This window comes from Colias eurytheme, chromosome 20, assembly GCF_061535395.1.
Source record: "Colias eurytheme isolate Ceu_HAF_F1 chromosome 20, ilColEury1 Martin Lab GWU primary, whole genome shotgun sequence".
Classification (NCBI taxonomy): Eukaryota; Metazoa; Arthropoda; class Insecta; order Lepidoptera; family Pieridae; genus Colias; species Colias eurytheme.
The window spans coordinates 6,274,819-6,300,852 of record NC_142999.1 but is presented as its reverse complement, the minus strand read 5'-3'; the positions used below and the strand labels follow the sequence as shown (position 1 = coordinate 6,300,852).

The following is a 26,034-nucleotide window of genomic DNA, read 5'->3' as shown; positions in this document are numbered from 1 at the left end:
TTAACAAGCATAATATATAAATAATTTATTTGAATGCAATATACAAAATCATTCAAGTAGAACTTTATCCATAGTATCATATACTTTGTCTACCGTCTCTTCTGGGAGGGGATCTATAATTTCAAACTGAAGATCGTATTGTTGATCTAGCCCCATATAGCTGTCGCTTACTATGTAGATTGTATAAATAATTCGTCCTGTAATTAAAAGGTTGTTAAATTATAAACCAATATGGTTATGGTACGGAATTAAACAGGGAGAATATCGGTCAAGACTTTTAACACAGATACGAAAGGTGACATCTTTAACAGGTGGTTCAATTTCAATTTTATAGTAATAATTATATTTATATTGACGGATAAGGTATTTAAGGATACTTAGGTATTAAGTTATCAGAGTTCTATCTCTTTATAAATTGCACTATATTTTTATTTCTTAAAGAAATATTTTCCTGCACAGTGCACAGAAAGATCATTGTCATTGCTATGTGCCAAAAATATAAAAGAAAAAAATTATTATTACCTGTTTTCGAAGGTGTATAAAACGTAATTTGCGTATTCCCTCTAGCTGGTCCCCGTTTCAACGCATGCAATTCCCCATACTCTATGGTACCGAGGGTTATGAACCAGCCTTCGTTCTTTGAGCGCGGGAATCTGGGACATATCACGTTGTTCGCGTTGCCGCCGCGACGTTGCATTTCTAGTAGTATTGTGTATTCCTGGTGAAAAATTATATTATGAATAAATTATGTAATTAGGACGTTTTTTAATTGTGCATGAGTTTTAGAAGAATAAACAAAAATACAAACTTATAAATATGAATTTCATGCAATACCGTCACGTCATGGAGTAAGGCGACGATTTTAGTATCTTTGAATGTTGCCAAAGAAGTTTCATTTCTGACACGTGTGCTGGGCACATACGCTTTTTTTCAATAATCATATGTTCGGGAAAGGAAATTAACATAACTAATAAGGTATTTAACTTTTCCATGACCTTCAGTAAGGTTAAAATACGATTATTATCGCGAAGATCATTAGGGTCGATAAAATTATATCTGTTACTGTGCTAATGAAGTTATTATTAGATAAGAAAATTTATGATATCAAATTGAATGTGAATGCAAATTATAATTATCTTACATAAATTATTAATCCTAAAAAAAATCTATACGTCATACAATGACAGTATTAAAAAAAAATCTTTTTGTGTAATCCTAAATAAACAGTTATTTTGTATGTATAAATTATGCGATTTTTACGCGATAATGAGGAAAAGGGCAGCATCTATGATGAGGAGAATGCGTGAGAGTTCCAATGGTATTCTGAAGACATTAATTGATAAAGTAGACGGTCCATTCCTTAAGCGGTGGGCAAATTTACATTGTATGCAATATAATAATTATGATAATGGATAATTTTTAATGGTTTTAATCTTGTTTTTTAATTGTATGATTTTGATTTGTATGTAATTTAATTATAATTAATGTATTACTAACATAGTTTCTAAGTTTAATGTATACTAACACAATTATGGATAATTATCTGAAAATAAATATATATTATTATTATTATTATAAAAGTTCCATTGAGCATAGTACGTGGCTTGCGTGGTTCTGCTCCTGTTGGTCTTAGCGTGATGATATATTATAGCCTATAGCCTTCCTCGATACATGGGCTATCTAACACCGAAAGAATTTTTTCAAATCGGACCAGTAGTTCTTGAGATTAGCGCGTTCAAACAAAGAAACAAACGCCACGCCAGAAATTGGTTTTACGAGCGCCTATAAATGTTTCACATCAAAAACATACCTGATCAGCATGTAGTGGCGTCCATTGGTCCTTGCGTTGCGGTTGCTGTATACGCTTATCTTGTTCGCAGTCACTGTCGAACCACACGCCTCGTATATTGAACTTTATGTCGAGCGTCGGAAGGTCGGAAATCACCTAAACATAGTTAATCAGTATATTATTATTTTATTTTACACAATTTACATTTATATGTTATATTATTTATATGTTATGTATACATATAGGCCTGAGTTATTAACGTTGGCTTTTACAAAATTTAGTTATTACAATTTCTATTCTTTTTAAACGTGCTAATGGATACTGGATGGTAAAGCTTTATATCTTTATTATCATAAAATTGCTTGGAATAAAATATGAAAGTATTTTTTGATCTGCCTATGTGATTATATCAACAAAATTTAATAAAATCACTCTGAAAATTCAATTATTTCTCCTAATGAGGAAAAAATCTGTTTGAGTATTGAATACATATACATTCCAAATCTATAATAATAATATACAAACCTTATAAATCTGTTCAATCTGACCCTCCTCGAACTCCCGTCTCAAGTACTTAGCCAGTACTTCATAATTCCTCATACAAGTGACCTTCAAACCGTTCAAAGTGTTGCAAGGTTTGTTCAAATCTTTCGTCATACTTGCAAACATGTATAAGTGTTGAGGTTCTATGTGTGGTAAAGTGGTCAAGGGTGAGTCGGCCGGCCAACGAGCCTGTACTATGGACTGCATGAGCATCTGGCAACACAGACAGACGGACAGCCAACCGTTTTCGGCGGATGTGTCTATCATTGCCTGGAAGAAAATTTGTGTTTTAAATGTTTTAAATATAATTTTATGTGGGTATAGTTGTCATGCTAGTTTTAATCTCCATAAAATGTATTTGAGATAGCACGTTCTTAGAAGTTAGAACAGAATGATTTGATAAGTAGTAAAATAAGCTATTAAATTTACGAAATAAATAAACCTTTATTAATTAATTATTTTACAGTCTTAGTAATTTTCAACCCAACAACTAGTAAAAGAATTAGGTTAGGTATTTTCGAATAACAATATTGAGTCAAGTTCTCAAAATTCAGAATATGATTTTTACAATACATACAAACTTTTTATTCTTACCTGTATAATTCTTATAGTTTGATCCAAAACCGACTTAGTATCAGTGAGATAGTCAGTGTTAGGTAGTTGCAACCTTGTTAGATGTGCTTGTAACAATAAGAACGCTTTCACGTTAGACGAGTCAAGCGATAATGAGTCTACTGGCAGACGACATTGTTGCGATAATTCTCTGGAAAGAAAGATGATACATAAATATGTATTATGTATACACAAATATGTGGAAGAGTAGGTGAATTTATTCCATCTTTGTCTCATTTGCTTTAAAGAATACGGATACAACAATACGAGGAAACTCATTTCTATGTGAATGTGTGTGTTTGTATGTGAAATTAGGATTAGAAATTGTATTTATTTTGACAAAAATAATCATCTGTACCAGGATAAAACATTATCCTTTCTAAAGTTGATATCCAAGCAAACTAGAATAAAATCCAAATGTAGTAATTTTATTTAAAGTCAATGATAAATACAATTTATCTGTAATAGTTTCAATTTATCTCTAAAAACTTCTTTAAAAACATACCCATTCAATATATCTTCATTATGCCTAACAGGCAATGTAGCGTATTCCTCACAATCGGACAAAACGCGTAATAATGCGTCGAAATCGAGATCTCCGTGAAGATTAGCGGTAAAATGCGCCATTGTTTTATGTGATAAATAATAGTATGACGCAATACGACCCATCCATGTGCAATGTACTGTTCTTTCATCCTGAGAAATTGATTGGAAAAAAAATATAAGAAAAATAGAGCAAGAAATATAAATGTTCCAAAGAGTATTTACATTTTTACTTTCCATAATTGTTAGAATTAGAATTTGCATGCATGACAAGATAATTAAGACTGAAACTTAAACGAATGCTTTAACTTAAAACAATTGGAGGTAGCTGCATAAAAACATTTTTCTATACAACTACCTTCAATCATCCATTTTTATTAATCTAACCTTCGCATACATAGGATATATTATGTAATATGTTATCCCAGATTAAGTTCTATCTGCATTTAAAATTACATCCAAAGGAATTTGGTGATTTTCTATGAAAGTATTTAACTATTAAAACAATTAGGTATCGAATCCATGATATTAATACAAATTATTCTATTCATCAAATAAAATTAGAAATACCTCTTCAATTTCCACACAACTAGCATTAATCAGAGCATCTAACGAAGTTTGTACTAAATTAGACAAATAATAGTTAATGTCTTGAGGCTCTAAACTCTCCAGATTGTAGTATGTTGGGTTCTTCAGTAATCGCCGGAAGAAATACGTCCAAGTTAGGTAGTCTAGGATATCTTGCTTTGATTGTACAGTACCTTAAATAAAAATAAAAATTGTGTATTACAGACAATGTTGAAATGTTTACTGGTAATAAGTGATAAAACTCATCTAACTCAAAGAGAACTGAAATTGATTATAAATTATTTTAATATGATATTTGGAAATATGAATAATGGATTTAGAATATTAAACTTTTAAAATGAACTTATATGACATAGCCGGAGACTTAAAAGCTTAAAAAATCTATCATCTTTGAGCTGAAAATTGATATTTGTTTTTTAATTTATTTATTTACTAAAATCATCTGACTAGAGTACTACTCGAACAATAAAAAGAAAAAGACGTGTGGCACTTGGGGACTGCCGAGGTAGAGCTATTGCATGCTATGCCTTCAAGCCACACCTCCGCGCCCGTCAGAGTGGGGAGCGTGAGGGTTTTTCGTTACGAAATTTCTGGATTCGGTCCCCGCGCTCAAGGCCCGCGATAGAAACTATGCAATAGCTTAAAATTTTTTTTCTTCATTCCTTAAAATCCAAAAGAAATATAACATACCAGCCACAATCTCGGCATTCAAATGATCCGCTAACACTTGCAGTAAACTAGATTCAACCGGGAACGGTTCGTAAAGGAATTTTTTGTAGAAATTTTTCTTTTGATCGTGAACCAGTACTACGGCTACTCCTTCGTTATCATACTGAAATGCATATGAAAATTATATTTTGTTGTAAGGAAATGTTTTGAAATAAAAGGAATATAAAACGAGTAATTTCCGGTTGCACAGCTTCTGCATCTATTTAGCTTATCTGTCAGTTAAAATGACAAATAATGTATGAAACATCAGAGGTACGAAAAGGCACCCTAAATATTGTAAATAAAAACTTCTTATCGTGGTTTTTTCAAAATCAGACAATCTTATTAAAATTCTACAAAACTTTACAGAGATAGGGATATTTGAATAATTATTGGGAATTCTATCTTGAGATATTTTGCATTAATTATTCTATTATACCTGAGGTCTCCCAGCTCTGCCCATCATTTGCAGCACATCCGTTATGGGCATATCGACATATCTCTTTTGCTTTCCGTCGAAATATTCCGTGCCTTTAATAACTACAAGGTGCGCGGGGAAGTTCACACCCCAAGCTAGTGTTGCCGTGCAAATTAGAACCTTAGGATAAAAGAATAAGGATGATAAGTTATTAATTCTAGTTTGGGAAGTAAATATGTATCGTCTAATTGCATAATTTACAATGATATTATATATAATATAAAAACGATTATTTTTAAATTTATTTTGACCATTGGAAGAAGAAAGAAGCCTACTTTTTACTATTACGTGTATAGTGGTGTCTCTGCTCAAAATATACTACAATATTACCTGTATTTTCTGATTAATAAATAATTCCTCAACAGTAGTTCGATCTTTTTCGTGTAGACCGGCGTGATGTATGCCAATACCGAAAGCAAGAGTTAATTTGAGGTTAGATTCTCGAATGTTCGATAGAATTAATTCCATTTCCATTTCTTGCATGTGTAACCATTGTTTTGGGTTATCCTCTGCTGCTAGGTATGCTATTAGATCTAGTGCTGTTAACCTGGATAATAAAAAAAAAATTATTTGTGAATGATATAAAAAAATGTGTGCGTGTACTAGTGTACACACGTAAGAAGTGAAACTCTTTATGACCTTATTTTTCAAAAAATAATTTACTATATGCAACTTTACAGAAATACGTCGAATCACGCGTGGTAGGGATAAGAAAAAATGGCGCGTAACGGAAAAATGTCACGCGTAACGAAAAAATGTTACACTAATTTTTTTTCCAACTCCGATGAAGAAGTTTCACTTCAAATAACACGTCACTGTATACTTTGTTCTACATAAAGCACTGCACTTACCAACACAAGTTAAAACCGAGTTATTACAAAGTCATATTTGTGGCAATAGTCTACCTACCAAACTCAAGGTAGAAAAAATATGACATCAATAAAGATTTTTACCTCTTTTTGCAATATTTTTTTGCTCATTCGAAAAAAAACATATTTATCACGCTAACTAGCTTTCCATCCGCGCATCACCCGTGCATTCAAAGAAAAACCCGCATAGTTCCCGTTCCCGTTCCCGTGGGATTTCCGGGATAAAACCTATCCTATGTCCTTTCTCGGGTATCAAAAATCTCTATACCAAATTTCATGCAAATTGGTTCAGTAGTTAAGGTGTGATTGAACAGACAGACAGAGTTACTTTCGCATTTATAATATTAGTATGGATTTCCGAAATCAGCAAGTTTAATACTGTAACTTACCTAGTCTGTCTTCTACTGGATACAAACACAAGTGCGGGAGCAGCGGGCGAATGTGTGCGTATCGCTTGGAATGTTGGCTTGTTCATGGATAACATTCGTGGGCAATAGTGCCTGCCTGGGTGACCCGATATATGCACCTAGAAGGGAACATAATTATATTGAAGTGAACATAAAAATATATATGGGAACCATAGACGATAATTTACAAAAAAAGACGGGTTGCACTCCGGGAGTGCCGGCAGAAGTGAAAACTTGATTATTAACGCTTTTTCGATCAGGTCACGTGCCCTGACGCGAGTTTAAGATTTTATACCCAACGCCGCTACAGAAGTTTTCACTTCAAAAAATAGAAGACATAATATTCTATCTTTTGGATTGCAAATAAGATGTGTTTTATTGTGTAAAAGGAAACAAGGAGCAGCGGGTGAATGCGTGCGTATCGCTTGGAATGTCGGCTTGTTCATGGATAACATTCGTGGGCAATAGTGCCTGCCTGAGTGACCCGATATGTGTACCTAATGGTTATAATATAACAGATGAATATAATTAAATACTAATAATTAACACTTAGAGGTTATTTTGCATTTACTTTGGGCCGTACAAAAGAAACAGTGATAGGTAAGCGCGTGCGTATCGCGTGATTTTGCTTAACTGCCTTATTGATTTAGTCGCCGACTATTTACAAAGTGAGGGTAGTTTCGTTAAACGTTGAATAACGTTTTTACAGAGTACCGACGCACGACCCGAATGTATGCGCCACTATTTAATGCAAGGATTAGGATATAGGATTCAACAGCTAACCATGTTTTCGACAAAAATATTAAATCAGAAGTATATCTATCAATATTTTCATTACAATTAATGTAATCTTGTGCATTACATTGTATAAACATTTTGAACTTACCTCCAAAGGAACAGGTCGTACAGATGGTCTGAAGTTATAAAGTCCCATTTCTCCTATATTAAGCCAATTAGCAAGATCCTTGGCATTAGCCAAAGCAGTCGATAGACCAATTATACGCAAACGTCTTGACGTGTGAGATTCTATGAAATTTGTTCTGAAAATAATAACATGAATAAAATATTCATTTGTTTTATGGACCAATAACATTTGAAACCGATTTGGAAAACACATTATGTCACTGTTCGATAGTTATAACACAGAATGTTTAATTAGAATATTGTTAATATATAAGCTATTCAATCTCAAGCTTGTGATTTTTTTTTAAAACTTCCTGGTCACCAAAATATTCATGACAGTTCTTTCGAATCTATACTATATTCAAATGATTGATGTAAAGACAGTTCTCATCTAGTCTTCATAATTTTTAAGATGGTACAAATAAAAGTAGTTGTTATTTCAATAGACATAAAGACCAATTCACCTCGACACGATAACTTCCAGCACAGGTCCTCTATCTTCACCCAGCAGATGAATCTCATCAATAACGATCAAAGCAACGTCCTGCACGTAGTTTCTAGTTTGCCACGAACGACTTATACCGTCCCATTTCTCTGGAGTCGTTACTATCACTTGCGAGTTCTTTATAGCTCGAATGTCGGGAGACACGTCACCTGTTTTTATAGACGAATTAAAAGAATATTCGTTGTTGTTTCACTTAAATAACCTACAAAGATTATTGCTTTATTGTACAGTCAGAAATTATACGACCCTTTATTTCTGGGAAATCCCGGCTTTAAGCTTGATAAATTTTAATAAAATTTGTTATTTTATAAACCTTGCATCAAAAAACTTATTAATTTTAGTTGTGAATGAAGAATAATTAAATTACAAAACAGGTATGACAAGTATAATTTGTCGCTTAGAGCGTATACGCACTATGCGGGTAGCCGTCCGGCTGACCGCAAGCACAATTATGTACGTAATATTCATTTCTATGCGCACTGTGCGGTCTGCGGTAGCCGCATCGCAGTGCGCATAGAAATGAATATTACGTACATAATTGTGCTTGCGGTCAGCCGGACGGCTACCCGCATAGTGCGTATACGCTCTTAGACACCATTACTTAAATGAAATAAAAAAAATTACCTGTTAATTCAACGACATTCTTCCCAAGGCGCTCTTGAAGTCGCACTTTCCAATCCTTTATTCGTTCTTTGACGAGCGCCTTCAATGGAGCGATGTATACAACCTGAAAAAATAATAATTTTGTGAAATATTCAGCACCTAAATTAAAGTGAAATTACCATCTACGATTAATAATTTATTATTAAGATAAATTATCGTGTGACAGTTTTCTCTATTACCTACTCATTTTTTTAAATTCGTTTCTATTAGGTTACAAGAAATATTATGTGCAATTATTAGCAAATTTTTTTCGTCCTAACAAAAAAAATATACCTATTTGAAAAAAAATTAAGTCCAGATCTTTAGGATTAAATTTTGCATATACCAGCCATAGTCATTTTTTTTAAATATTTATATAAATAAATATTATAAATTCTACTCACTTTACACCCAGGATACTGATTAAACACTCTAAACATGGCTACTTCCGCGACTATAGTTTTTCCCGACCCAGTAGGTGCTCCCAATAGAACATTATTATCCGTATGGTACAAACAGTGGAAAATCTGCGTTTGTATCGGATTGAAGTGCGTGAAATTGTATAGCATTTCGTATGACGGGTTGTTTAGAGCTGTGACCGGTAAAGGTTGAAGTTCTAGGAGATCTGAAATATGGAATAATTAAACTTTTCTTAACACTCATGGACTTAGTATTTTCTAGTGTTTGATTTTGCATTTGAGTCACGGGGAGACTAAACCACCACGCTCGCTGTAAAGTGTTCGAAACGTCGGGAAAATAATATAATGAATAAATCGCGTTTAAAATCCGTTAAAAAGTCTTTAATTTCTAAACTCATGAACTTATTTAAAATACAACTAGCTAAAACATACATAAAAAACTGGACAATCGCCTGAAAGGTCGTCAAAAAAGTATTGCATTGTATCAAACATTAATTGAAATGTACACCTTATTTCGAGACAGTAATGTTCAAAGTCTATTGAATCGCTTTTTAGTAAACTCTGCCTAATAAACGCGCAGGCAGAGTTTTATTTTGGACAATTTTGGAGCCATATTATGACTCTATTTATTTTTTAAAACATTAAACATTCGACAAACATAAAAATTTTAAAATCCTAGTCAATAACTATAAGCAGCCAGTATAGTACACCTTTTTTTTGCTAATAATTAATTAATACTATTTTTTTACATACCTGTGTGCGGTGGATGTGTTTCTGGTAGAATTAAATGTTGGAAAGTAAGTGGCAAAACACTCTCTGAACCTAACCATCTGAAATTATAAAATATTGCAATTCATTGTAACTCATGTAAGATTATATAGGATAAATGTTTAAGAAGTTAGAACACTATAATAGCACTACACATTATCAAGTCCATAGACTGTAAATGTTAATTATTGAAAGTTAAATCAATGTTTAATATTTACCGTTCTGAAGTGGCACGGATGTAGTATTGTGGCGGTAGAGGTTCTGATATTGGTATTGTGATTACTAATTCTTGAGGTTCATTTGTGATGACCTGTAAATTGATTGTCGATTATTGAAAGAATAGTAAAGATAATTATATTTATTTAGCCTTATCATAAGAAAGCTTTTTTTAAGATTATGTACAATATAATAATATTGGAAATTAGAAAAATGTTACCTGTTTCTTAGTGATAAGGAAATATTCATGATAATACATAATGTCTGTCTCTGGATCTTCAACCCATATCCAAAACGCTTCAGGCGCTTTACCATGATATTTATCGTTCCACCTGTAGAAGTGATAGATTTTAACTTAGACAAAACAAAGTCCATTGCAGTTTATAAAATTAAAGTTCATATTAGATATCATATAACGAGTGAAACAGTTTTAGGAGATCCTGAATATTTTAAAATTTTAGTGGATCTGCTTCATTGGTTTTACCTTCGCATCATTGTTTTTTTTTACTCGACTGCAATAAGTATATTATGTTTACCGAGTATATATATGCAAGTCAAACTTACTTAAAGTTAGGCGTAATGGTGAGTCGTATTCTCAACACCGTTCGTGTTATAGGATGGAGGCTGGCTTCCATTTCCAATAGTGGAAACTCATCAGCGCACTTCTTTAAGTGGCGAGCCGCTTTGGGATTTCGGAGAAGATCACCTAGAAATTTAAAATTATCTTGTAGAAATTTTATTTTTATATCACAGGATACATATTGTGTATTACATAATTAAAACATCTCTTATTTCCCTTTGTGACTAAAATATGAGTTGTAGTTCGTTATTACGACAAAAACTTGGTCAACTAATATGAATTTCATTACTTTATTCATTTAGTTTGCCTGAGAGCGCAAGTGCTATAGAAGAAAGGTAAAGTAAAATATAGGTGAAAAAGATTATTATTTAAATATCATTCAATCCACATTATAATACAAAAAAAAACATAGTAAAAAGAATATGTGTTAAGTTTATACACTTATCATATCAGTGTACAATTTACGCAATAAAATGTAACCATATAAACATGTTATTGATTAAAATATAAGAAGCAGTGCATACCAACTTCCTTCCAATCCATATCCCTTATTTGATCAGGTTTCAACATAGGATACTCAATATGTCTCAACACTTCCATGGGGAAACAATTAAACTGTCTCATATCACTGTAGAAGTCCCACTGTTGTAGTTCTAACATTTTTGCCATCTTTAAGTATAAGCCCGCCATGTATGCGTTGTTCTTTCGTAGTGTTATTTCGAAAAGCGCGCGAATTATGCGTACTGCATTCTACAGTAAATAAATAAAAAGTTTTATTGGATAGAATAGAATCAAAACACGGACAAACTACAAACCGGGTCTAAAACGTTTGAAATCCATGGTCTAAGTAAAAGTCTTAAATCATAGGCACGGGTAACAGATAAGGATAAGTTTAAACATCTGTACTAAAGTTAAACCATGACTTTATAGTCTGCGTTTAAACAGGCCTAAGACAGATGTCTAAAAATAATAAATGCTTTTTGCTGAAATATTTACCATAATACCAAGAATTTGATTATTCCAAATAAAAATATGCATAAATACCTGGCTAATATAATTCAAATCCGACTGCAAAGAGGATTGGTTAACCCGCCCTCTAGATAAATAAGTCTGCAATAAAATATTTATCTTCCAATGTATGTCCTCTGGTGCGTCTTCGATACGCAACTCGCAATATTGGTCCTTTAAACTCCAAAGTTCTGTTAACTCTTCTTTGCGGACCTGAAAATAATTTTTATTTTAGATTTCTATTTTGCTTTAGGGTAAGTACAGAAGAATTACCATTTATTTGTTAGGAAAGAAAATCAATCTGTGATTTTTTTCAAGTAATAGTATTTACATACTGTATGTACGATGGCAATTTGAAAGTTCGTAAATCCAAGAGTGTGGCGCAAATAATAGGCCAATTTTCATAATTTTACCCATCAACATTCTCTAATTTAAAAAAAATGTAAAATCGTAATAATGATTTTCAAAATAAATTGAAAATCATTTGGCAGTAGGAAATGAGTAATATTTCAATAAATTGATCTTTCCAACTAACTTTTTTTTAAATACATATATATAGGTATAAATATAAGCAAAAATGTCTTTAAATCACTTACTTTAAGCTGCTGGAAGTCAGAACACCTGGTCAACATTTCTAGCACATAGCCTTGTGTCATAGACTTGCGAACCATAGAGTTGAACACCTCCATCGTTTCGCACGTTATATAGTAGTGACTTGCTGTTCTTCCTAGATCTGTGGATTTATACGTAAAATTCAAATATGGAAGTAAGCAATATGTTTTATTTATTAATTTAAGTGGATACGTGTTTTTGGTATGCTTTTTAAATAAAACTTTGTGGCTATATTTGGCAGGACACATAAAATTATGTGACCCAAAAAATGTAATAAGCCTTCAATCACAGCTCTAATTTCAACTTAATTCATATAAATAGTGTCAAGTGACTAAACTTGTAATTTATAGGTGATGTTGGGGTGATATTTTATTTATTCGAATATCTCAGGTGCTATTCCAAAATAATAGATATAGTAACGAAAACAGTTCATTCGCGATCTTCAGGTTAGACACATACCTGTAATATTAAGATCCCCGGTTCGCTCATTGTACCTCAACATGTGCGTTTTGTCCAACAACATGGCCGCGTTTGTTATAAGTTCGCGACGTTTCGTTTCCAACATCGGATCTTCTTGTACGTCGCTGTATGTTAAACCGTACACCTAATGGGGAATAGATTTTAAATCAAATAAATTGATACTTTCCGTTGTATTTTTTGATACACATGTCAAATATAAGTGCATGTGCTGTTTTACATTCCATCCATATTATTCTATCTAGATAGTTAAAAAGCAGCAGTTAGCGCTATGCAATTTATAAATTACATAGCACTAACTGCTAATTATAGATAATAAAAAATAGTTTATTTAATTTAATCTTACCTGTGGGTTGATTCTCATCCGCACGAACAAATAGGTATAACTGAGCCATTCTACTGCTTCGTCGATATTTGTTACCGTACCTAGCGCAACCTATAATATTTATAGAAAGTTATTACAAACATAATAAATATTAGTTAAGGGCTTGGTCTAGTAGTGCAAACAAATGCATCCTGTCATCCTATATGTAAATAATACAAATGTACTAAGGGAAAATTGCTCCACTTAATTTTTAAAAATTAAATCATTCGTATGCATAATTTAATATTCGTAATAAGTACCAAAAATGACAATTTGAAACAATTTTCGTGAAAATTACACCGGGTGATTTTTTTTTATCAGTACACAAAATTTGCGAATACTTTCTATTGATATCTTCAACTTCATGTTTATATAACTGATCAACTTTTACAAAGAAAGGACGAAATATAAAAAAAATAAGCTTTCCATACAAAATGCATAACTCTATACATTTTTTTCGACCTAAGTTTCTTAGTGAAAGTTGTTCAGCTTAACTAATAAAACGGATAAACAAATTTTGTATATAATAAAAAAAATGTAATGTTTGTGTTAAAAAATTATAAAATAGAAAAATACGCAAATGAAAACAAAAGATATTTATTTCTGACTAGCTTCCGCCCGCGACTCCGTCCGCGCGGATGTCAGTCTTCGCGTCTTCTACAGATTTATTATATTATGTGTAATATATAGATTTATATTGATAAACCTAATAAATCTTTTGCTAGCATTCTGATGCTTTATCGGGTGCACTGGATTTATCTCTTTTTTTTCAATCGCTTGAATGATATAGGATGGGTCCTTGATGGGCATCGAATGCTGAAGTCTAGAATCAATCAATTCTGACAGTAGGCAATTTATGTAAAATCTTGATAATGGTCCATCATTTTATTTTGCCTAAACGTTACATACTTTTTTTTATATATTCTATTTTTAACGAATTATTCACTCCAGTCCAAACAGCAAATAAGCAGACTTCTGCTTCTGCAACGTTTAGTTGTCCCTGAATTTAGAAAAAATAGTCATGATTCTTATCTATGACAAAAGTGTTATTTTTTGCATTGTATTTCAAATATTAATTTTTTTTTAACCGCATCTTCCGCATTCATATCTTTTGCCGGAATTAGACATTTAACTTCTACTAGTCCCATTTTCCCTTTTTGATATGGGAGTGTATAAAGTAAATTTTTTAGATATTTCTCGTTATACTTTTAAAAAGTTATTATTGTCATTTTGCTCATTAGGTAAAGTAATTTCGATATCAGTTTTAAGTTTTTTGATACCTGCAATAATAACGTCATAATCGCCTGCACATACTTATCGATTACACCCTGTATACAATCCACCATCCACATTCATAATGTTTTCCTGTCCTCCTCTCCTTTACGCTGTTCACCGATACATTTGAAATGAGTAAATCTGCTACCACTGAAGGATGTTTCATTGTGATCAGCAAATTTTCACCACTGTTGTCGATTATTTGTTTTTCATTTTTAATCAGCAATTGGGAATCATCAGTTTTGTTTTTTGCAGATTGGTGATGTACCCTAACAATACGTCGAAAAGGGAAAGCATCAACGAATTATCGTTTTCGTCCTCTTTTTTTATTCTTCGCGTCTCTGTTACTTCTGTTTGTTTAGTTCTCAACACCCATTGAATTTTCTATGTTATTGTGATCTTCCATTACATCTGAGTTTTGATGGTGTGATGATAATCCATTCGTTTTAATATTGGTACTTAGAGTTGGTAGACTAAACTAGAAATGGCGGACTAAATTTGTCAGCGCGTCTGTAAGATCAGAATATAAAACCAACATCCTGTATTTAAGTTACAAAATTAATAATCAAACAACATGCCGCTACGTTGAAAATGACTAGAAGAAAAAATTAAAACACCTCGGATCAATTTTGGAGTAAACAAATCATTTTCCCCGTATGGGGATTTCCCCGGATGAACTTGGGAAGTTCAAGTTCTCAATACAAGTTTATATTATATTTCGTATTTCTCAAACGAAAAATAAACATTTTTGGAACTTCAAAAAAATTATATTATAAGAAAATTTATGAGCTTACTTTAGTTTTAAAGAAATATACATCCCTTTACTGACACCCCGTAAAATAAAGAAATTGTTGCCAATCACCTTTGCAATCTATTTGGTTTCATTAACTTTATGTTCGAAGATAAATTTTTTTCTAGTAGTTACACGCGTATTTTTTTCGTTTATTTTCCATATCGAAATCAAATGTTTAAAAATACGAATATTTGCACAAAACTAAGATAAAAATAATCAATTAACAAAAATATTAAATTTAATGAAGTAGAGCAACTTTCACTTCGGTATGAAGGAAAATCGAGCGTAGAGCACACGTCAGAACGCTCCGGCCCAAGGAGCGCGACTAAAGAAATTCGCTAGGATTTTTCCTAATTATTTTAAATATTTTTTTATATTTAAAGAATTATCAAAATTAAAAAAAAAAAATTTTTAAAGGATTAATACTCATTGGTCTTCAACCAACTCGAATAAATTAATGGCAAAAATAACTTTTAGCAGTATTTATCAATAGATTTTGTAAGGCAAAAAATGGGAAATTTAATGAATTTATAACGTTCTAATTAAGAAAATCATAAGTTTTTCGGCAATTGTATTCAGCAGTTTTTAATAACGACTATATAAGGATAATAATGTGCTGATCAGATTGTGTAAATTGTAATCGGTTGCAACGTAGTGAGTGCACAAACTTAGCTCGAAATGTCTTTGGGGGAAAGAGACTTATCTTGAAGGCCTGATTAAGGTAACATAAAGTAACTTTATAAATGTGAAAAAATTCACGCGCATTGCGTATATAACACTCATTGATAAACAAGAAAAAAAAATTCAGTTTATCATTTCATTAGCCGGGAAAAAATTGTCAAATAACTTGTTGAAAACGCAATTTTGCTAGACTGCAGCCTTAATATGAAAAATGATTATTTTCCAATATCTAATACTATCACTAGGTGTGTGCTTTTGTAAATTTGGTAAAAACCAGAGCGCAGAAGAAACTTATTCCACATACTTTTTATTTATTTTTTTGGGCCTAAAAATACATGTCAGGCATCGAAAGTTGATTTATATATTGAGGTATATTCAAAAGTTATAGATGATAACTTAATCAATGTGCAATATACCTATAGTAGAGCCATTTTAATAGGCAACATTTGACAGTTCAACAAAATTCAACAACGTAACCTAGTAACGACGACATAGAATAATATGATATTTCGTTTTGTTAGAACTGCACATTTGCTTAACTTTTTTCAATTACGATAACATATTTATAATAATAATGACCGATATAAGTAATTTTAGGATTTGATTTTACTGATAAACCATTCTAAACATAATAAACAATTTCTGATTTAAAGAACTGACGTTGCTACAATTTTGTGTCAATAAACCTTTTTTCTTTTTAAATACCAGAGACGTTACTCTAAAAATCGAAATCTGACATCTAGAATCGAATGCATTGATTACTTGGGAATAAAAATCATCATAAATTATTGACATGTGTTTCAAGTTCGATTGACAAATGTTTCAAGTCCGTATCGATTAATTCACTTTAATCGATGTTTTTAAGCAGGTTACCACCCTATGAAGATAAAATTGATAGACGTCAAATGTTGCCTCTTAAATTGGCTCGACAATAGTACACATCTCTATGATATAAAAAATACAAGACACAAACCCACCTCAGCATTCAAATTATCAGCCAATAAATTAATAAAGTTGCTCTCAATCGGGAACTGATTGGTCATAGATTTCAAGTAGTGCGTCAATTTATCGTGCGTTGTGATAATAATCCCCGTTCCCGAAGTGTCGAATTGTGGTCGACCAGCTCTACCGAATATTTGTAACACGTCCAATATACTGAGGTCCACGAATGTACCGTGACTTTGGTCGTATATTTCTGTACCCTGAAAAGGAGTAGATTTTTATTAAAAAGTAACTGGCAGAGTCGTCTTGGCGCGAAACTTGGCATATGCTGTCAAATGTGAAGTAAATTGACAAGTGGTAAGTGCGAACTTAAAGTTTTTGTCAGTTGAAAAATTAACACAATTTATTAATTTTATGCACACAAAGAATGAAATAGATGGTATATTTTAAAGCAAAGTGAGTTTTAAATTTAACTCACATTGACTATCGACCTATTTGGAAAGTAACAAATTTTCGAAAGAGCTTAAAAAATATATAAATTACTATTAACTCTCTGTCAAACATTTTTAGTGTAATAAAAAGTATTAAGTTATTAAAAAATGTGTTCTGTATATACTTACTCTTATAACAACGGCATGAGCTGGCAAGTTGACTCCCCAAGCAAGAGTAGATGTACAAACTAGGACCTTTATATACCCGTCGGAGAAATATTTCTCCACCATATTCCTAAAGAAAATATAAAGTTGGAGAGGAGGTAATGAGCAAAAAACTTAAGAAAATTTAAATTAATCTAGAAAGGGTAAGTTAAAAATATTACATTATTAAGTTACGAAATATTAAGCACATCTCACGTGTGATTATATGTGTCGCAGTCATCTGGTTGAATTTGCTATTTTATTGAATGACTAGAGCGAACATTTAATTGAATGTCGTCATTTAATGAACGCGATATATGATATAAATAATGACATTTATGTTTCGTATACGTAACGCTTTTAATAAAATCAATTGATTACCAAACGCACTCTGTAAAAAGTTTGTTTAAACTATAATTAAATAAATAACACTTACCGATCACTTCTCAACATGCCAGCGTGATGGCACGCAAACCCACACGCAAATAACTCTGCGAGTTGCTTGTTAGGACTGCTTCCGATTGATTTTTTTGCTTTCAGGAATCCTTGAATAATATAAAAATTAAAAATTACCTAACAGTATGTCAAGGAAATGACAGACTTATTTTAGTGATAAACTTTCATATAGTCATGTCTATGTTGTACAATATAGAAGACATTTAAAAATACACTAATAATAAAATTAATTCTATTATAATTTTAATTTATTAAGGCATAATAAAACTGTGAATCATAGTAATCTAATTCATCGCGTTGCGCGAACACCATCACTTGGCGGCCATTTTGCACCATATCCACCACTATTTTAGGAGATTTTTTTATCTGTGGTGTTTTTAATATACCAATAAACTACAAAAAACACTTACCACCCGAGTCCTCCGGTTCAAAGTACTTCAAGTGGCCCTTTTTCTGCGCCAACTCTTTGAGAACCATAGCAGTTTGGTGCGTCGCGTTACGCGCATGAACAAACACCATCACTTGGTGGCCCTTTTGCACCATGTCTATCGCTTTGTCGTAGCATATTTCGTTCATTTGTTGTATCTGTTTTGGAGATTACATTATTTTATAGCGTAATAGCTGTGATAGACTTTATTTCCATTAAATTGTGTATAACATTGAGGAGATTACGTGGATTACCAAATGAATAATTAATGAAATAGTTGCAGAACCGAGGCTAAACTAATTTTTCAGTAATAGAGCACTCTCTTATGATTCGCTTTATGATGCGCTTGCGTGCAAATTAAAATTAAAGGTTACATTAAAAAAAAAACCATTATAGTAAAAAAATAAATACCTGTCTTAAATGAGATCCTCCACCGCTCCCAATATCTTTGACTCCAATAAACTGCTGTTCCAAAGGTACGGGTCGGAAACGCGAGTCGAAGAAAAATAGACCAATGTTCGGATTCACTCGCAAGAATCTGAAAAGTGATTATAAGTAAAGTAATAACGTATACATCAAGTTTTAAGTGAAAATTTCAAGCTCGCGTCATGGCAATGCCGTCACGTCATGGAGTAAGGCGATTTTGGTATCTTTGAATCTTGCCAAAGAAATTACACTTCACACAAACGCTCTTTTTTTAAATTTAGTTCGCATTTTTTTATATTTTGGCAACAGGACAAAATAGCGATTGAACAACACGGGGAATTTACAATTAAATATGTAATTTAAACCCTCACAAGAAATTTCTACTATTCCTTTAATTTGCACATCATGTTGCCATTAATTTACATCATCAACACCCACATACCATAATATTTACCTTACTTAACGTAAAATATATTATGTACCATATTTACCTTTTTTTTTTTTTTTTTTTTTTTTAACGTTGGGAAATGCATTTACGCATCCCCCTCTGCAGTTTTCCTGCGTGAGGGGGTATGTGGGACTCGCGAAAGCCATACCCACTAAAACCCAACGGTGGCCACCGATCACCTTCGGCGGCAGGGGTTAACAGCCAGGCCTTGTACCCCCACCGCCTACGTGATGAATGCCGCAGCTTGGCGACTCGCCCGCGCCCATAAGGTGGCAATAGACGTCGGTATCATAAAATAGCGCCGCCCTATTGCCGGGCTATCCACCTCCTGTCGCAGGGGGGGCCGGTTTACTTACAGCGAGCATAGCTACAATATGCTCGTTTCTACGTAAACCTCCCCCTGCGCTAGTTCGTCCAATGGTATTTTAGGGCTGATGCTGGGCATAAAGACGCCTGCGTCTGCCAGGTCTGCGTCGGCGCAGAGGATCCGCCGATGGGTCATTCTCCCGGGCCCTCTCTGCAACCTCCTTTGCTTTCATCACAGCCTCGCAAAAGGCCACGACCGACTTCCAATGAGTGTCCCCACTGACCATTATTTTTGCGAGACCCTGCAGGGTCAGCTCTTCCTCTCGCAGCAAGGCTTCAAGAGGCCTTCGCTCCACCGTCCAGGCCGGGCACTCGGCCAGTGTGTGTTGAGCCGTGTCCAGCTGGTCGCCGCAGTGATGGCAGGAGGGGGCCGGTTCCCGACCTATCCTGTGCAGGTAGCTGCCAAAGCATCCGTGGCCCGACAGGACCTGCACATGCCGGTAGCTTAGCGACCCCCACCTTCTCTCTGCCCACTCTCTCAGCACAGGGCTGAGCGCGCTGAGAGTCCAGGCCCCTACGCAAGATGAATCGAGTTCCTGGCGCCATTTGTGGAACACTACGTCGCGAGCCTCTCTACCATGTACCATACCATGTACCATATTTACCTAGCAACATCCAAATAATTAGGCAGTGTGGCGGACAGACCGACAATTCGTATCATATTCTGCGTGGATTCGACTTGTCGTAACGTTCTAGCGACAATCGCTTCCACAATCGGCCCTCTATCGCCGTGTAAGAGATGTACTTCGTCTATGATTAGTAACTTCACTATGGACGCTAGTTCTGTGTCCGCTGTAAGTTAAGACATAATAGTGCGTTATTAAAGGTAGTATTTAATTTCAATTGCTGTTTTTTATGGGAATTAGGCACATGTCATTTCTTCTTATTAATTATTACTGTAACATCATTCATCAAAAACTTGAAATTTACCTTAAAAATAAGAGGGAATATGACTGCAATATCTATTGATGTATTAAAAAGAATAGGACACACGATTATTTATACAGTAAAAATGAATCACCAAGTGTGTTGCTAAGCGAAAACTCGAGATATCGGCATTTTTTTGAAACGTTTTCATTAAGGCACATAGAAGGTGCTTATGGAGAGAGAACATAAAGGGGCAGTAGGGTAAAACAACGTCTGCTAAGGCAATTAGTTGTTCATAATATAATATAAGAATTCTACTCACTCGCTCCCTTCCTAGTAACGACATCCCACTTCTCTGGCGTAGTAACAATCATTTGCGTCTGTTGTACCTCAGTTTTGGTTAGTTTCATATCTCCCGTCAATTCCCGTACGGATATACCGAGCCCTTGTAACCGTTTGCCAAAACTTGCCGTCATTTCTGACGCTAGAGCTTTCATGGGCGCTATGTAAATTATCTGAGTGAAGGAATTAATAAAAACAATAGAGGAAAAGTTGGCTTTAAACACGATTATTTCATATATCTAAAGTCTTATTACGGAATATGAAAACATGGATAATAAAGTCTGCTCGGTGTATAAATGAAACACGAACAACTTTTTTGACTTATTAAATCAAAGCAAATTTACCTTGTTTGTCTTAAAAAACTTCTACTATACTAAGTCATATGTATCACATAAAAATATTCCGATAATCATTCTACAATCTCCAAAACGAATATAATATGTAATCTATTATCCTTATATAAACAGATTTATGAAACATACCTTAAACTTGTTCTTCATAATAACATTATTCTCAATATGTTGTTTTATTTGATGTACCACAGTGAGTAGAGCGATATTAGTTTTCCCCGCGCCGGTCGGAGCGCAAATTAACAAGTTCTCATTTGTATTATATGCTGTATTGAATACCACTGATTGTATTCTGTTTAGTTCTTTTATATTCTCGAATGCCATTTGACCGATCTGAAAAATATTTTGATAAATCGAATAGAAATAAAACTGAAGAAAAAATTACAAATTAAGGTTCAATACAATAATAACTGATAATAATCCTAGTTTTTTTTTAATCAGGCAGAAACAACAGGTGTTTATTGTTTTATGTTTATATCGATTTTTTAAGTACCTTCAATTGTATGAAATTTGATTGAATAGCGGATTCTATAAGTAGAAAAATTGTATATTTTTTCCTGTTAAAAATTGAAAAAAAAAAATCTAATACACACTACACTAAACTTTTTTATATTTTCATCAACACTATATTTAATATCCAAATGTTTCTTTCACTTACTTCATCCATAGCAGATATGGGAACACGTTTGTTACCAATTTCCAAAGGCGCAGGTTCATTTTTCGGAATTATGACCTCCTCGTATTCTTTATAATCTTTACGCACTGCGTTTTCGGGAAGAATTAACTTCATTCCCGACACGAAACCTTTATAAAGAAAAACCGAATTACTCTATTAAATTACATATCTAAATTTTTTTCAAAACCAAGAACGAGACAATTCGATCATTTTCTGAAAGAAAAATCTTTGTCATAGTGCAACCCAACGTAAGAATTATTAATGATTCAATTCGAAGCTTTTCCATTAACGTTTTAATATGTTTTTTTATACACTCACCAGCAGAATTCTTAGCATTTATAGAGGAATCATATACATTGGGATATTGAACTTTAGTTTGAAAATACGATATTTTCTGCAGCACTGGATCTATGTTATTTGCAGACCTTGATGTAGAAAATGGTACTACTGGTTTGGTGAGCTCTGCTAGTCTGTAACAAGTAATGTTATTAATTTTTGCATGGATATTTATGGTCGGTTTGTAGATTCTGGCTCCATGTAGCTGAAGAGACAGTGTATAAAAATTTATGTTTAGAAATGTCAAATAACGAATTAGTTCAGCAAGTAATGAAACTGTTCCTAATTTTTTTAGCACTATTAAGCTTCTGTATATAGACATATTAAGACAATATTTATTTTAATCCAATGGATCTATTAAAACCATAAATGATTGCTTCCAAAAGTTTTATAGTTAAATGTTGTAGAATATTTTGGTAGGTAAAAATATTAATATTCAATTTTGAAAAAAAAAAAAAAAAAAAAATTTGTGTCTAAATCTTGCACCTAACTGCCTTACCTCTTTGCTCTCAAGTGAGCAACATTAATTTCCTGTTCTTCATCATCATCTTCAACTTTTTTAGCGCTTCTAGCTTTCTTCTCTTCTTTCCTAACTAATTTTGCCAACAGTTTTTCTTGCTCTGACTGTACAGATACTTGACATAAATATTGCGGCATTTTGTTTTCGGGTAAAAGCGCGGCAACTGTAATATCGAATCATATTTTTTGAGGGTACTTGAAATAGTTGTATTTTCTAACCTTCATTAAATTGATACCAAAGGATATGTAATTTGAAATATGAATATAAAGAGTATTGCAAATCTATGCTAAACAATTATCAGACTAAAGCTATACAAAAAATTAATTAAAATATCAAAATTACAATTCATAAACACATGCAAAACCTTACATGACAATTTTTTTTGAGCTGACATTAAAATAAATAAATCAATAAGACACTTTTCCCTAATTGTAGAATAATATATTTATTTTATAAGTTAACATACTTTCAGCAATGCTAGGCTGTTGCGGTGGAGCTCTCAAGCTATCAGTTATATCCTGTCTGTGTTCTAATACTTCTTGAATAAACTCAAACTTATCAAAACCCAATAACTCAAAGAGATCATTCTGCATCTCGTCATTTGTTCTCGGTGAGTTGAGGAATGTTATAATGGACTGTAAGATGTCCGCACTGGACATACCAGCGGAGTTTTCATATAATTCACCAACTTTTGTTTCTAGCCAGGCTTTTCCAAACTGCAATGTTTTATGAATATAATAATTATTTAATAAACAGTGCCCTTTATATCAATGAAATCGAGAATCAAACTATACATTTGCATTTAAGATTAGCTGTTCACTTGAAATGAATGAATGAAGTGGAGTATTTTTTATATTTGAATCAGTATTTTTGCATTAATTCCTTACAAATAAATTTACAGTTAATTAATCATGCCCTCATTTTAACAGAAATAGATAAAGGACTTAAAATATATAGTGATTGATAGATAAATAACTAGCAAAATAATGTAATATAATTACTTTGGGTTCATTTCGTGGTGCAGCCGGTACCACATTATTATTTCTATTATCCACTGCATATTTCATAGAGAAATCCTTAACAAATGAACTGTCAGTGGCTGGTTTATTTGTCAATTTTGGTAGATTCTTCTTAACTGGTTTATAGGGAATGTAGTTGCATTGAATATGTTCGCCCCATAGCTTTAGATATTTCTCTTCCTCTTTATTTTCCTTTCTTATATATTCCTTGGTGTCTTCATTGAGGTTAGAAGATATTTGTGTAACAATCTGAAAATTGGACAATCTTTTATAATAAAAATAAATCACAAAATGTGTTGGTAAGCACATAAGTTGAGTATGGCTGAACTGATTTCATTAATTATTTTTTTATAATAATCCTTGAAGTTCATACTTACAGTATTACCACTACATTTTTATTCTTTAAATTGTAATTGATATATACCTCACAAATCTTATTTGCTGTAGATGACTGAATACTCCCAAAAGTCTGTCTAAGTTGGGACAGATGTTTCAGCATAACCATATCCTGGTCTAGGAATATTCTCAATGTCATTACAGCCGCATCTTCTATAATTTCATCACTGGCGTCCCCAGTCAACTGTTTACATGCTTCTTTTAGTTTTTTGAGCAGATCTAGTGTTTCCTCCGCTACTAACTCATTTTGTTTTATGTAATTGTAAATATCAGAGAAGGATTTGAATCTGGAATTATAAAAGGTACTATTGATAAAATAGGAATGCAAATATAAAATTAATTCTGTAAAATGATTGTCATATTTGGTTATCAATGCAGGTTTACAGTTCATATTTAAGTCTGTCTTAAAAATCATGTTTACCATACATGATTTTTAAGACAGCTAAACTATTAATTAGAATGGAATTATATTCTTACCTTTGAACGTTTCTGGTGATGGTGTGGATATACTGAGAATCCGCAGGTGGCTTCAGACATCTTGGCTTATCCAGCTGCGTATGAGCTCTGAGAGCTCTGGTTATCCGAGGAAGTTCCCTCATAGCTTACTTCTTGTTAATAGTATCCTAAATACCTAAATACAGTGAAGAATTTTTCTTCAATGATTGCTTTCATATTGTGCAATAAGAGTGGATACTTAAATTAGTACGAATTTTCAAGTGATAATAATAGGTAAAGATAGTTCAATTTATACGCTATATATATATAAATATACTAAATAAATATACTACGTAAATTAAATTAAAATTATAAATGATATACTAATGTACTGTCCCAGATTTATATATATTAAAAAAATTGTTAGTTACCAAATATGTTGTAGTTACTAAGTAAATTATTTTCCAATAAATCCTACATCTATACGATGTTTATTACGAAAATAAATACTTATAATTTTCGTAATAGGTTTATTGCTCTGAGCTTTACTCTTTGCATGTGCCACTGTCAAGTGACATTTGACAACTTTCTTTCAACATGTACATACGTTCAGTAATTACACATTTTTACTTTTGAAAATACACAGAACAGTAAAAACATATAGAAGTGCTGTAATGTCTAATTATAGACTACAAGCCCGCATAGGACAAAAATATGGGTCAAATGAACCACCAGGGGACATATCTAGAACGATAGCAGAGCAAAAAATAATAAGATTCATCACTATGCCGTCACTTGTAAGCTGTCCAACTGAGTGCAGATGAGAATTGAAAAGTACAGGTAGACTCGGTAAATTTTGGTCATATATTTTTGTACGGCATTCTTAACCATCGATAGATGCAATAAAAATAATAAGAAACCGCTCAGTGCCGTACAAAAATGGTGGTCCACCAAGTCGGAATTTTTATTTAATTTCCGAGAGTTACCGGGGGTAAATTTGGTCATTTGACCATGTACGGCATCTGTGTCATACTATTGCTATACTGCTTTTAATCCATTATTCCGCAACGCCGTACAAAAATCATGGGGACAAGGGGAAAAAATCGAGAGTTGTAATCCCCTCTCTTTCCCCACTCCAGGGGGTCCTTTGACACAACACGAAATAAATTTATTTTTAAAGTATTTTATGCATAGATAATATTTTTTCATGTGCCGTACATTTTCGTTGGTTCACAGGGGAAAAATCTGAAAAAGAAAAAAATCCATATAACGAAATGTTTGCTTTATATTTTTATAATAAAATATAAATATACATTAATATTAAGAAGCTCGAGGTGGTTAATTATCACCTTGGAAAGTCGGAGTCAGGTAGAATGGACTCCGTTAAATTGATGAACTAATAAAAAAGCTATGAACGAAAAGATGTGAATTATATGCAATCAGTCCATGAATACAGGTAAAGTCACAAGCAAATGCTAGTAATATATACATATTCAAAATGTACAAGTAAAGCGCTTTCAAATGATACCAAACACTGCATATTTATCTTAACTTTATTTTTTTACTCTGTATGTTTTGTCCGCTAGAGGGCGCCACATTAGATTTTGTGAAAC

At 32.8% G+C, this 26,034-nt stretch overlaps 1 protein-coding gene across 1 annotated transcript; it reads right to left on the bottom strand.

Moving 5' to 3' along the window:
• On the bottom strand, positions 1 to 24,970 carry obe (activating signal cointegrator 1 complex subunit obelus). Its single transcript, XM_090113493.1, has 40 exons — positions 24,853 to 24,970; positions 24,464 to 24,617; positions 24,015 to 24,273; positions 23,573 to 23,839; positions 23,038 to 23,287; positions 22,551 to 22,734; positions 22,034 to 22,185; positions 21,698 to 21,843; positions 21,172 to 21,372; positions 20,670 to 20,862; positions 20,086 to 20,272; positions 18,652 to 18,778; positions 18,224 to 18,398; positions 17,794 to 17,902; positions 17,343 to 17,448; positions 16,758 to 16,982; positions 13,014 to 13,103; positions 12,650 to 12,794; positions 12,175 to 12,311; positions 11,615 to 11,791; positions 11,095 to 11,320; positions 10,555 to 10,696; positions 10,211 to 10,322; positions 9,993 to 10,084; positions 9,760 to 9,836; positions 8,992 to 9,212; positions 8,570 to 8,672; positions 7,905 to 8,094; positions 7,424 to 7,577; positions 6,520 to 6,656; positions 5,592 to 5,808; positions 5,223 to 5,381; positions 4,766 to 4,907; positions 4,058 to 4,248; positions 3,450 to 3,640; positions 2,927 to 3,095; positions 2,315 to 2,602; positions 1,811 to 1,945; positions 523 to 718; positions 1 to 197 (listed from the first exon to the last, which is right to left on the bottom strand). Exons 2-40 carry the CDS (start codon positions 24,583 to 24,585, stop codon positions 49 to 51), a joined length of 6,543 nt encoding a protein of 2,180 aa, XP_089969619.1. The 5' UTR covers positions 24,586 to 24,617; positions 24,853 to 24,970; the 3' UTR covers positions 1 to 48.
• Between the last annotated feature and the right edge of the window lie 1,064 nt (positions 24,971 to 26,034).